The 12,307-nt window shown below is 36.5% G+C and overlaps 1 protein-coding gene across 1 annotated transcript in view; it reads left to right on the top strand.

Annotated features, from left to right (window-relative positions):
* The window catches only part of LOC140142894 (cytoplasmic dynein 1 intermediate chain 2-like), a 50,100-nt gene extending 43,372 nt beyond the window's left edge, over positions 1-6,728 (top strand). The window contains 3 exon segments of the mRNA XM_072164917.1: positions 1,968-2,108; positions 3,649-3,774; positions 4,248-6,728. Of these exon segments, the coding sequence (XP_072021018.1) occupies positions 1,968-2,108; positions 3,649-3,774; positions 4,248-4,355 (375 nt within the window). The 3' untranslated portion in view covers positions 4,356-6,728.
* The last annotated feature ends 5,579 nt before the right edge of the window (positions 6,729-12,307 follow it).

Here is a 12,307-nt window from a genome sequence, read left to right as displayed (position 1 = left end):
TGATTGAATCCTTTCAACAACGAAAAGAAGCTAAATATCGTATAATTCACGATTATTTTACGAGGAATGTCAGTTAACCATTGCCACTCAGCCTTACAAAAACTTCGATGATTTCTCTTTTGATATCAGCAATAAAACTACAGAATAAAACGGCAATGTTAGCTAATGTTTAGCCGCTTCCTGAAAAATATTGAATTCAACTTGTAAGCTGGCATACGCACAAAGGTTCCAGGCATGCGAATTTTACTGGCGCTTTTCGGCGTAACGCGTAGTCTCGCTCACGTTCGCGTATACGCTACAGTAAAAGTGTGGGTTCATCACGGTTTAACAATGGTTGGCTCCTGTACAAAGGTATAGGAAGAGTTGTTGAATGGTTTACCACACACAGCATATTTCTAAACTAATGTCCAAAGATTACTGATTAGCTGCTGATAAGGTCTAGTAAAATATCTAATAGACATGCTGAGAGTAAGGTGGTGGAGGGACTTACTTTATTATTTATATCTTGTAATATTTGAAGTGAAGGTTACTTATCACCAAACACAAACAACATGCAACAGTCAGATAAAATCCTATGGCCACTGATATTTTACAAGTTTTGTTGTATATGTGTATTCAAATTACAAAGTTGAAGATTCCAATTATGGTCCACAATTGAGCAAGTTATTAAAATCACAATATGTGCTTGTTTAGGAAAGTAAATCCAAAGTGCTTACTTCATTCAGGCAATCAGGACCAATATTCATACCCCATTTACTTGTCTATGGACTACCCAAATTATTTGTTGCCAAAAGTTATGAAATGATATTAGTAGCAACTGTCAGGTAGGTTTTCTGTTCATTTTGACTGCTCAGCTGTGGAGCTCTATGGGGACTTAAAAGGCCTAAGACATTAATTCAAAATTGTTCTATTGTCCTACAAACACAACAACTTTGGCTGATTCTAATTAGGTGTAAGCTTGGACATGGGTAATCATTACAAGTATCCCAAAAAAATGCATTTGAAAAGATTATGACAATCCCAAAATCAATGGCTATAAGAATTCCTTGTTAGCGGACTTTCAAATAAAGTGACCTAGCTATTACTACATAGGTATGCAGGAATATTATGTGTGTGTAAATGTTCAAGGTGGTGAACCCGTTTATTGACCAATGAGACCTGTTCTCACAAAATGAGCGGAAAGTCACCAAAGATGCTAAAAAGATATGGGTCATTATACCAGCCATAAATCAATAGAAAACAAAAGAAAAGCTCAAGGAAAAGTCACCTTATGAACGCCAAGTGAAAAATCAACACTGATGTTCTATATCATTTTAAAGCAGATGATCAGAAGAATATGAGTTTGATCATAACCCAGAAATGAAATTTTCCAATTTTCTACTCATTTTCTGGGAATAGGTCTCAAATATCAATAGGAACATTGTTCCATTGGGCCATTTCAGGTGAAATTCATACACCCCCTGTGGAAGACAGTACCTTAGTCCCCCGCCACAGCAGCTGAAAGGAGTATCCCATCATGCATTGCAGTATATCTGCTTGCTCCATAGCAAAATGTATACAAAATATAAACAAGAGCCGCTTAGATATTGAGAGCTATTGATAGATTCACAATACTCTATGGGTGATATTTGTTCAAACAAAAGTTTAAGCTTCCCTGATTTAAGAGAGTAATTGAAAGTTGAAGTGTGGGATTTTGTGTACATTTTCTATGGCACAATCAGTTCTATAATGGTACCGCAAAGCATAATGGGATACTCCCTTCAGCTGGAAGAATTTGAAGTTCACACTCCTGTGTGGAAGAGTAAGATCATGTCTTCCGTAGGGGGTGTATGGATTTCAAGTGGAATATCCCATTGCCATCTTCTATTGGTTCTATCACAAGATTTGTCACAGATATCTTGAGTGCAATTCTATCAGCAATTGTTATTTCTAAAATGCCAATGTTTATTACTTGTTCCTTCATGCAGCAATCCAAACCATTGTATTCATTTGAGGATAACAGTGACTATGTGTATGATGTAGAATGGTCTCCTATACATCCTGCATTGTTTGCTGCAGTAGATGGTATGGGCAAGCTAGATCTATGGAATCTCAACAATGATACAGAGGTGAGTACATTTTGTTCCGTGTTTTTAGTTTGAACACAAAATTCAGACACACAATTTGGGAAGCTTGTATAAAGCATACATGTCATACTCTTGACACAGCCCAACTCATGTATCTCTGAAGATTGCATGCATGCATGCAGACGTGTATTGCAAGTCAACATTATTCATACACTCTGCATATTTTTTTTTTCAAATTCTTTGGGTTTATTTTATCATCTTTATAAACTCCTCAAAAAAAGTTTGGAAACTTACAAAAACGGCTTTATATCAGAAAAATTTGAAATCTATTTCCATATTATTTCATATCAATACAAGCGTTGTTCTTTCCTGTCAAAAATGACACCAAATGTGTGACCATAACTTATTTTATTGTTGAGTAACTGTCTTTGAAAGACAAGGAGGTCTCAAACAAAATGTGCCAAATCTGCCATTGACTGCGCCATTTGCATCAGTAAACATGAATAAGGAATACCACACTGTTTCATTAAAAACGGTTTTTGTACTGTCAGTCTCACGTACCGGTCTTCTGCAGCCGTTGTTTTTCTTGGATGGCCACTTCTGGGTCTGTCTTTGACATCTCGGTCTGTGAAACTTGACTTTTAGCTTGGAGATCATACTGCTGGAAATTTCAAATGTTGCCGTGATTCTGATGTATGCCAGCCTCAAGCTGACCAATAAGCGCGAGCCTTATCCAGGTCTGGTAATCGAACCATGTTTGCTTAGAAATTTCTTGCAAATGACCACTATGAAGAAGTGACCAGCAAGATAGGTTGACTTGCGTTGATCTGTTTGAATCCACAAGTAGTAGAACTGCTAATCCCATCCTAGCACTTTTCATTCAACATGATATATTGCAAACAACTTTTCATTCATTCTTTTATTCATGCATTAAACCACTCGTTCATTCATTCAGAGCAATAAGATGAGCGCAGATAATGGTCAGTTTCGCACATTTTCTTTGAGACCTCTCTGTCTTTCAAAGCAAGTTACTCAGCCGTGGAATAAGCTATCGTCACAAATAAGGTATCATTGTTGACAGAAAAGAACAATGTTTTCGCTGGTATGAAACAATATGGAGACAGATTTCAAAATTTTCTGATATACAACCGTTTTTGAAAGTTTCCAAACTTTTTTTGAGGAGTTTAGTTCTAGAAGTGAGGTAATATGTGGGGACCAGGAGGTGTGTTTATTTTTTGCAACCATAATGGGCTGTAACACCCGAAGCCTAATCCTAACCTATAAGGGTTGGTGGTATTGCGGCCCATTATGGTTGCAAAAGAAATTAAGCATCCAGGAGCAGCATGCATGTGGGCATTATTAAGGGAAATTATATTCTGAATCTCATGGAATTATTGTTGATGATATTGTGTATTTGAATATTTTTACTAGGTTAATTTTTTTGTGATTTTATCAATTCTGCACATCAGTTAGTGGCGTGTATAATTCATGTTCCAAATATATTCACTTTAAGTACTATATGTAATATTTATTTGCAAATCAGATAAGCAATGCATATTAATTTCATTTATCTAAATGTCAGGTGCCATCAGCTAGCATTACCCTTGATGGTCAGCCTGCAGTCAACCGAGTCAAGTGGTCACTCTCAGGACAACAGATTGCAGTCGGTGATGCAGAAGGAAGAATATCTATATTTGATGTTGGAGAGGTATGTACTCTGCTGGTAACCAGGTGTCTTGAAATTATAGTTTTAAAATGATACATGGAGTAGCGTGGCACACTGGTTTGGTCTTTGCCTTTGATACATGGAGCAGCGTGGCACACTGGTCTGGTCTTTGCCTTTGATGCGAGAAGGACAACAATATAAAAAAATCCATTCTCCCCGTAGCTCATCTGGTAAAGGCAGGGCAAATGGACCATGATAAAAGACCTTGTTTCAGTCAGTTCTGATCCCGATAATAAGCCCGAATTGTTGGCTACACTTACATGTCCTGTAAAAACACCCCATGCAACCAGCTATGGTGACCCCCTTCACCAGGTCACTTGTGCCTGGCACAAGTTATTTCCTAGATTTCAGCTGTTAATGCCTAGATAAGCTTGACATAAAAACAACAAGAATATAAGAAATTTAATGTTACCAATTTATGATGCACTTATGAAATAATTGTTTGTTTTTTACAGAATGTTGCTACTCCAAGAAATGATGAATGGAATCGTTTTGTGCGTACTCTTGCCGATATCAAAGCCAATGCTCAAGCTGACACTGATGAAGAAACACTATCGCGATAGACTAGAACAAAATATTAAGTATCTAATTACATTATTATGACTGATATAATCAATGAAATATAAATAGATTTGTTATACAGCAAGGAGAATCATGCATGCATTTAGGATTGCAAATATGGGGACATGAGGGCATTATAAGTAACACTTGGGTCATTCACACCAATCATCATTTTGAATGAAATAGAGAAAGTGCTACTTTCCAATCCACTCAAGGTGACAATGTGTGCAGGTCTATGAAGTAACTAAATCTTCATTTATCATGTTGTAGTTGGATTATGACCATTCTCAAGGAAGAGGCTGAGGATATTCTTGACCACTTCCCCTTTTTTCCTGAAGATTATGTAATTTATGGGGGAGAACATTGCTGCAAAAAATGCATCATGTAGAGGAAACCATAATGTTTCATTATAACTACAACTTGTGTGTATATCAAGAACAGTAAGGCAAACTGAGCTCAGTGGGTTATTGGACATCACATGATTGCGCGCTAGTGTTATTGGTTGCTAGCAGTATTTCCTTCTTCGCCTATTCAATTTTTTTACAGGGAAAACAAAAGCTACAGTTAAAATTGTATTTGGGCTTCAGGGCTGTGCTCTTCCTAGGTTCCAAAGCAAATGTTTAGATTGCTCACAATACCCTCAACAATAACCTCCAATCAAGACTGGTGTCATTCATTCATTCTTCAGGATGTCACAAACATCACCCTTTTGTAAACTAGAAGATTGGGTTTGTGTGATTAAATGGGCTATTCCAGTTGAAATCCATACACCACTATGGAAGATGTGATCTTAAATGCCTACACAGGTAGTGAAGATTTCAAATGGAGTCTTCCATTCGGGTAATCCCATTAGAAATTCACACTCCCTGTGTGGAAGATTAAGGTCATGTCTTCCATAGGGGTGTATGGATTTCAAATGGAATAGCCAAATGTCTGACTTGATTTCAACATGACAGGGTCCGATGTTACCGTGGTAAAAGAAGAATGACCTTTTGGCATAGTGGATGGCTAGAGATCCATTTTGTCATTATTTCTCATATTCTGATGCCATACAAAATGTCTGTATATAGCATTATACATAATCCGTAACTCGTTAGTTTTGTTTTGCATGATATCATTTATAGTATTTATTTGTAATATAAAATTTAACATGGTGCATGTCGGTAATGGAGATAAATAGCAAGTTTATTGAGTTCAATCATTCCAATATATGATGTTGAATTTTTTTCTTCAAATTTGGACAATTTATGTTAGTTATGTTTTCATAACATTTTTGTATGGTCATTAATCTTCCAACGTTCTTAGCTAGATGTGCACAAAGATGTAGTGATTTGAAAGGACAGATTTATTTTTAGTAAATCTTAAAAACATTTCTAACTGCATGATAGTATTGATTTTGAAATGGTTCATCAAATGAAGTCACAAGGAAGCTCATGTCTCAATTATCTTTAATTATATAAGGCCGGCCAAAATGGATCCTCAAGTGGCCCAGTTACATGACCTGTGTAAACAATATTTGTGTGTTCACAAGTGATTTGTCTAAAAGCTAATTTAAACAGTCCAGTAACATAGGAATAGCTCAAAAAGTCAAATCCAAGTTTGGTTGTTAAACATAAGTTTTCCGTGTGCTCTGGGGTAGCAAACAGCAAACAAAGTTTTGCAGTGATTGTATCTTTGTTTCAGTGTATTGCTCTTTACATGTTAAATAATATTGGTATATTTCTTTTAGTATAATTGTTATGTAATCATTATTTTATTTCATCATTTTGGACTAGGTTTTAAAAATGTTATAATATTTTGTAAAATCAAAGTCAATTCAGGTTGTTGAGCATGCAAATTATGATGGTATTTTTCTCAGCACCCCTTGTTTATAATGGCCTATTCGAGTTGAATCCATACACCCTGTGGAAGACATGACATTAATCTTGCACACAGGGATTGTGAATTCAAATGGGGTTACCAGAATGGGTGCATCCATTTAAAGTCTACACCCCCTGTGTGAGGAATTAATGACATATTCCATAGGATGTGAATAGATTTTAAATGGAATGCTGCAGTAATGCAAGGAAATCTTCTGGTATACTCTTTGAAATAAACAACATTGTTATTTTTTCATGGATGTTGTCCTCCAAAGAACAGAATAACTTATTTAATATTATGTCATACTATCTTGGCTGGTTTGATAAGGATGCTGATATTTATGACTTGTGTTCAGTCTATTTTCAGATATGTAAATCAATACATAGTGGACCACAAGGAGAGCGGACATTTTAAGTGGTTATGTAACAATTCTGATGATGCAGATAATTCTAATGCAAAAATGAAATTAAAACTCCAGTTATCATGAACAAGGATTTTACATCTTGATCCAAAATGAAACTTGTAGAAAACATGCTGTGACAGTTATGTGGATGTACGCTGGTACATCACTGTCCATTTCTGATAAGCAGCATCACTGCACAGTAAATGAGTTACTGTAAATCTAAATATTTTTGTTTTAATTTCTGGGATACTTTTAAAATTGACAAAATCAATTCTGTGAATTTTTTTGTTCACAAAGATATTTTAACGTTGGACCAATGTATTGACATGTAGCAGTGAATTTTAACAAATTGAAGAAGAAATGCTGTTGATATAGTTTGTTTTACATTATTAATGTGTTGAATCCAGAGTGAAAACAAGAAAGCAAGTAGCAGCTTTTGCAACTGCACAATATTTGTCTACTCTATTGTAAAATGTATAAAACCTGTAGCAAATTAATCTGCTGTCAACTTTTGACGAGAGCATACTTGTGTTGTGATGTTGACAAGGCATACAAAGTGTAGTTGAGTGACTGGACATCAACAGATTGGGTTGCCTATCAGAAACAGGTGCATTGAACACATATGCAAGGTACGGAGTAAAGTGTGTTCTCGTCAGAGGTTTACAGCAAGTTACTATAATTACAGCAGTGAGCATCATATAAAGGAAACAAAATTAACAAAAACTTACAAGTGCAATGCCTGAAATAGAAGGTCCATTTTGTGTACATTTTAAGGACATCAAATACAATTGGCAGTGGTTGGCTTAGAATTGGAAATAGAACTAGCTGGCTGGCAGTACCCAAAATCATTATTCCAAAATGGGGTAATTATTCATGAAGAAGGTACTGGTACCTCCTATAAATTCCTATCAACCCCATGTGGTTGGTGTTGATCAGTTCAATGATGATTGTTTACATGTTCACTTTGAGCTTGATAGTGACACCCTACGGTATTTTATGGAGTTATACTGCGTACATGTCAACAACAAACCTTGTATACGATTAGAATTGTATGTATAATTTAATACTTTGACCAGTGAAATACACACCTGTGTCATTACCAAAACATCTTACAGTAACAGAGATGCTAGTTTCCTGCATGTTACAATCATTTGTGGTTGATTTGAAAAAAATTTGGGAAAAAATACCCAAAAAATTGCAATTTTGTATCTAACAGGAACTCCAGGCTGTGGGGCTATGCTCCCTATTGCTTGTAATTGTACGTATTAATTTCCGATTTTTTTTTTGGCAAGTCACTGGCATCTGCAATAAACAATAAGAATAAGTCTTGAAACTCATCCAGTGGTGTAGCTAGGAGGAGGGGCAAGGGAGGGCATGTGGCCAGGGCAGCATCCTAGGGGAGCACTGAATCATCCAATTTAGCCCACCCTAGATTGATGTGAGTCACCCCAAAGTTAAAATTTGCTTGCACTTTGTGCACAATTCAACAATATGATAGTCATGAAATTCAACTTAATTATAACCAAACAAGTAGTATTTGTCCAAATTTTTGGGCGCTATTTTTTCAGAAATTGGGAGGGGAGCACCATTCTGTATCCTGCCCCTCCCTAGGTGCCACAACCCCTAGCTACGCCATTGAACTCATCACGAATCTCAGTGTATACTATGCCATGCCAATATTATTCTATGTGCTGTGGCTTACTTCAGATGTTTGATTTACAATTATAATCAGAATGTTTCATTTCAGCTTCGTGATTATCTATGATTACAAACCGTACAAGTTAATGCATGCATTCAGACTGAATTGAAATAATAATTGGTGACCAATGTCAATTGTATACATGTCCTTAAAACGTGCTCAGTATATATAAATATGTAGCCGTAACATAGGTAAAACTGTGAATGTACTAGAATGCTATTATCCCTTAACTCATTAAATATATGAACAAAACATGTGATTGTGTCGTCTTATATTTGAGGTGTATATACATGTTCAGCCCTAAAAGTCAAAGAAGGATTTTGTGATATTTTGAAGATTTTCTGTGGCATGATGCTGAATTTCTCAAGTTAAAAAATGTGTTCATTAAAGCCATATTATAACATTTCTTTAAAAATAGATTAGTATTTGTTTTCCATAAAATGTTAGCTTTTACTGTCAGATATGTCCCTTTTAATTTTGATCCGAACAAGTGAGGTAAAGCAAAGAAAATTGGAATTTACTACTAGCGCCAATGCATGTTACTCCGGCGGTTGTAATACAGTACGATCCTCTGGGTGTGTGTGTCCAGCACGCTGTGTACGTAGTACTGTGTTATGAACAACACATACTCGTTCGACTAATATTTCTATCGTAATAATAAAACGACGGTTCCGGCGGTTTATTCAAAAGCACCAATTTTGACAAAACTACAGCACCTAAAGTCTTGATTTTTGCAGAGAATCTTTGTTTACTAAAGTACATTACAATCGTGTAAAACCTGAATATGGCTTTAAATTAAATTAAAATTGAAATTAAAGCCATAATATGTGATTTGCATAAAGAATATATTCCTATTTAAATGTTAGTTTTCACTGATAACATTGTCCACTTTTTATTTGAGCCAAACAAATGAGACAAAACAAAGAAAATTACTATTTCATTGCAGTGCTTACAATGTGTGTATTAGCTCGCCGTTCATATTATTTACATTGAATATTGGCGCAGCTTCACACAGCTAGGACAAATAAACAAGATGTAAGACGAATAGTGATATGCACACAGTTTATACGTCAAGACGTAAGACGTCACAATTAAATCAAATTCGAAAGCATTTCTATCAGGCCCCATGTCACTTGAGAAAATTCCCTCTGATAAATTTCTAGGGTCTGGGTCAGTCTTGGTTTTTGCTTCCCACAGTGAAATGTTGCCCAAAGGTGCCCATTGGGCACCTATCATTTTTGTACTATCAACATGTTAGGCATCAACTTTTAACAAGAAAATATTTGTCATACTCAACACCCTGGGATGCAACTTTACACTAAATGGGAAACAAAAGGCATTTACTAGACTGAAAAGCACAGTTGAAACCCCCCTAAAAAAGTGTGGATTTTTTACCCCTCCCCTATTAATGGTCTAAATTTTTTTGAGCCCCCCCCCCTCGTGTCTAAAACCAAAATTAAAAATACATGTTTTTGTTTTTTTAATGTCTATTCAAAAGCCTGGTGCTTAAGATTTGTTTATCAGGGGCATAGCCAGCTTTCTTGGTCGGGGGAGGGATATCAATTTTGGGGAAAAAAATTGCTGGTTGCATCATTTGGACCCAGTATTATCAGTGAGATACATGCATAATTATACCCTTTTTTATAGACACTATACACAATACATGTAAAGTCTTAAAGGGGGCAAAGATTTTTTGGCACGGCTGAAGGGGGAGGGGGAAAGCGATTTTTGGCAGCCCATTCAGAAGTCACCCTGGGGGTACACAAAATTATTGCACCACCCTTGAGGTGGCCTGGGTAAGGTGAATGTTAGCGTAAGGATTAAAGGAGGTCATGGTTTAGGGTTAGGGACCTCCTCATTGTCAATTTTTTATCAAAAGGCAAAAAGTTGTCTGCAGTACTTTTTGAATATTGCATGCCAGATATCAAATAAATAAAAGTGCGACCCCCCTATTTTGCCCGCTATTTTGGCAAAAAAAAATTTATGACCCCCACCACCCTGGCCCCCAACTCAACACAAAAGTTGACAACCATGAGAGTTGCAGAAAAGGGGTTATTTTTTTACCAGTAGCAAGGACCGCGAAATTGGCAAAATGGGGGTATTTAATTTGCACTGTCCGTGAAATTTGGATAAAAGGGGTACTTGAGAAAGTCCAGGAATTTTATGTCAATATTTTAGTGTCATTGATAAGGGGTATTTGAAATTCTAATTATTGAAAAGGGGTGTTGGAAATTCGGGTCATTAAAAACTACAGAAAAGGGGTTGTTTTTGGCCAAATTTTGTCCTCGATTTTGCACAAAAAAGGGGTAAATTTGATGAAAAATCATTGCAAAGGGGGCCTTTGAAAGATTTGGTAACTCTCATCATGGCTGTCAACTTTTGTGAGTTGGGGGCTGGGCCTAGCACAAGGAACTTATACGATGTCCTCATTCACAAACTGATACTATCTGTCCATCATTGGCGAGCGGTCCGAATTTTGAGCCATAAGTTTACGTGGTGAACTAGGCTGGGCCCACCACTGAGACACCTTACCCTCTAGGCCTACAGGGCTGTGCAATAATTATGAGCCCTGGGGAGGGTAACTTGGGGGAATTTAGCGGGGGGGCTCATAATTATTGCACAGCCTCTGAACAGGCTAAAATTGTTGAAATCAGTCTTTTTGATTTGATCACTATACCGGGTCACTCCCGGGGGGTACTCAAGTTTGGTTTTGGTAGGGACGTGCCGCTGAGATTTTGGAAGTAGACCCATAAATATACCAAATTTTCAAGAAATTTGGACCCATTGATATACCAAAAGTCAAAATTTTCGGCCGAATTTACCCAAAATTGTCTTAGTTTTTACAAATTTTCCCAAAATTTTTGGGAAAATTTTGAAAATTTTGGCTAGGGTAGGGCCTACCTGCAGGTAATATGGGACCATTAAGGACGTTTAGCTTATGTGCATAAACACTATAGAAGATATGCCCAAAAGAGATTGTTATGATGAACAACCTGTCCTTTAAGATTAATAAAACAGGCAATGTTATCTTGTTTTTATGTTTGTTTGGACGCTATGACGTCAAAATGACGTCATCGTCAAGTGTCCCATATTACCTGCATGTGCAGGTAATATGGGACACTGTGTTATCTCTATGGTGAAAATCAAAATGTTCAGAAAATCACTCTTTTGTTCTAAAAACATTTTTGTTACATGATTTTGAATGTTAAATGCAAATTTCAACAAGAAAATTCAATTTTCTAAATAGTTTTGCTTTTCGCATTGACAATGCACACAATTTCCTATGTGTCCCATATTACCTGCACCCATTCAGTTGAAAATCAGAGAAAATAATCATTTATAAAGGAAAGTGCCACTTTTCAGTGGAATTTTACCTGCTGATAAGCTTAACCCATCACCTAAAGATCATAAAAAGTGACAAATGCACCCTCAGTACCAGAGTATTTTGGATACACAATCATAAAATGTGGCGTCATTGATTTTATATCAGGCCAAAAAAACGACGTAAATTTTTGGGCAATTTCACTCTTTTTGGCATTGATTTCCAAGAGTTTGATACACAGACTCCAAAACTGCATTTCTAGAAGCACAATTGATGTCTCTAAACACTTAACAAATCAACTTAAAGTGTGTACCTTCTCTAAGCTACTTTTTGTTAAAATGAAAACAGGTGTCCCATATTACCTGCTGTCCCATATTACCTGCAGCTACCCTAGATTAAGGAAAAATTGGGCTGTTTTCCGAAAAAATTGAGAAAATTTTGAAAAAATGACCCATTCATATACCAAAATAGGCTTTGAAAAAGGGGTCATTGATATACCAGAAGGCTGAAAATGCTACCCATGTTTGCGGCACGTCCCCGTATGGTCATTTGTACTGAGTACCCCCCCGGGTCACTATAATAGCCTATCTGTGTGATGGGAAACCCCTTGTTCTAAAAATAGATTATAATGAAGAGCGCCACCTGGAGCCCAGACCCTGCTGGAGCCGTC

Source organism: Amphiura filiformis, chromosome 20 (assembly GCF_039555335.1).
Source record: "Amphiura filiformis chromosome 20, Afil_fr2py, whole genome shotgun sequence".
Classification (NCBI taxonomy): Eukaryota; Metazoa; Echinodermata; class Ophiuroidea; order Amphilepidida; family Amphiuridae; genus Amphiura; species Amphiura filiformis.
The sequence above is the reverse complement of the archived record's forward strand: the minus strand, read 5'-3'. Positions and strand labels throughout refer to the sequence as shown.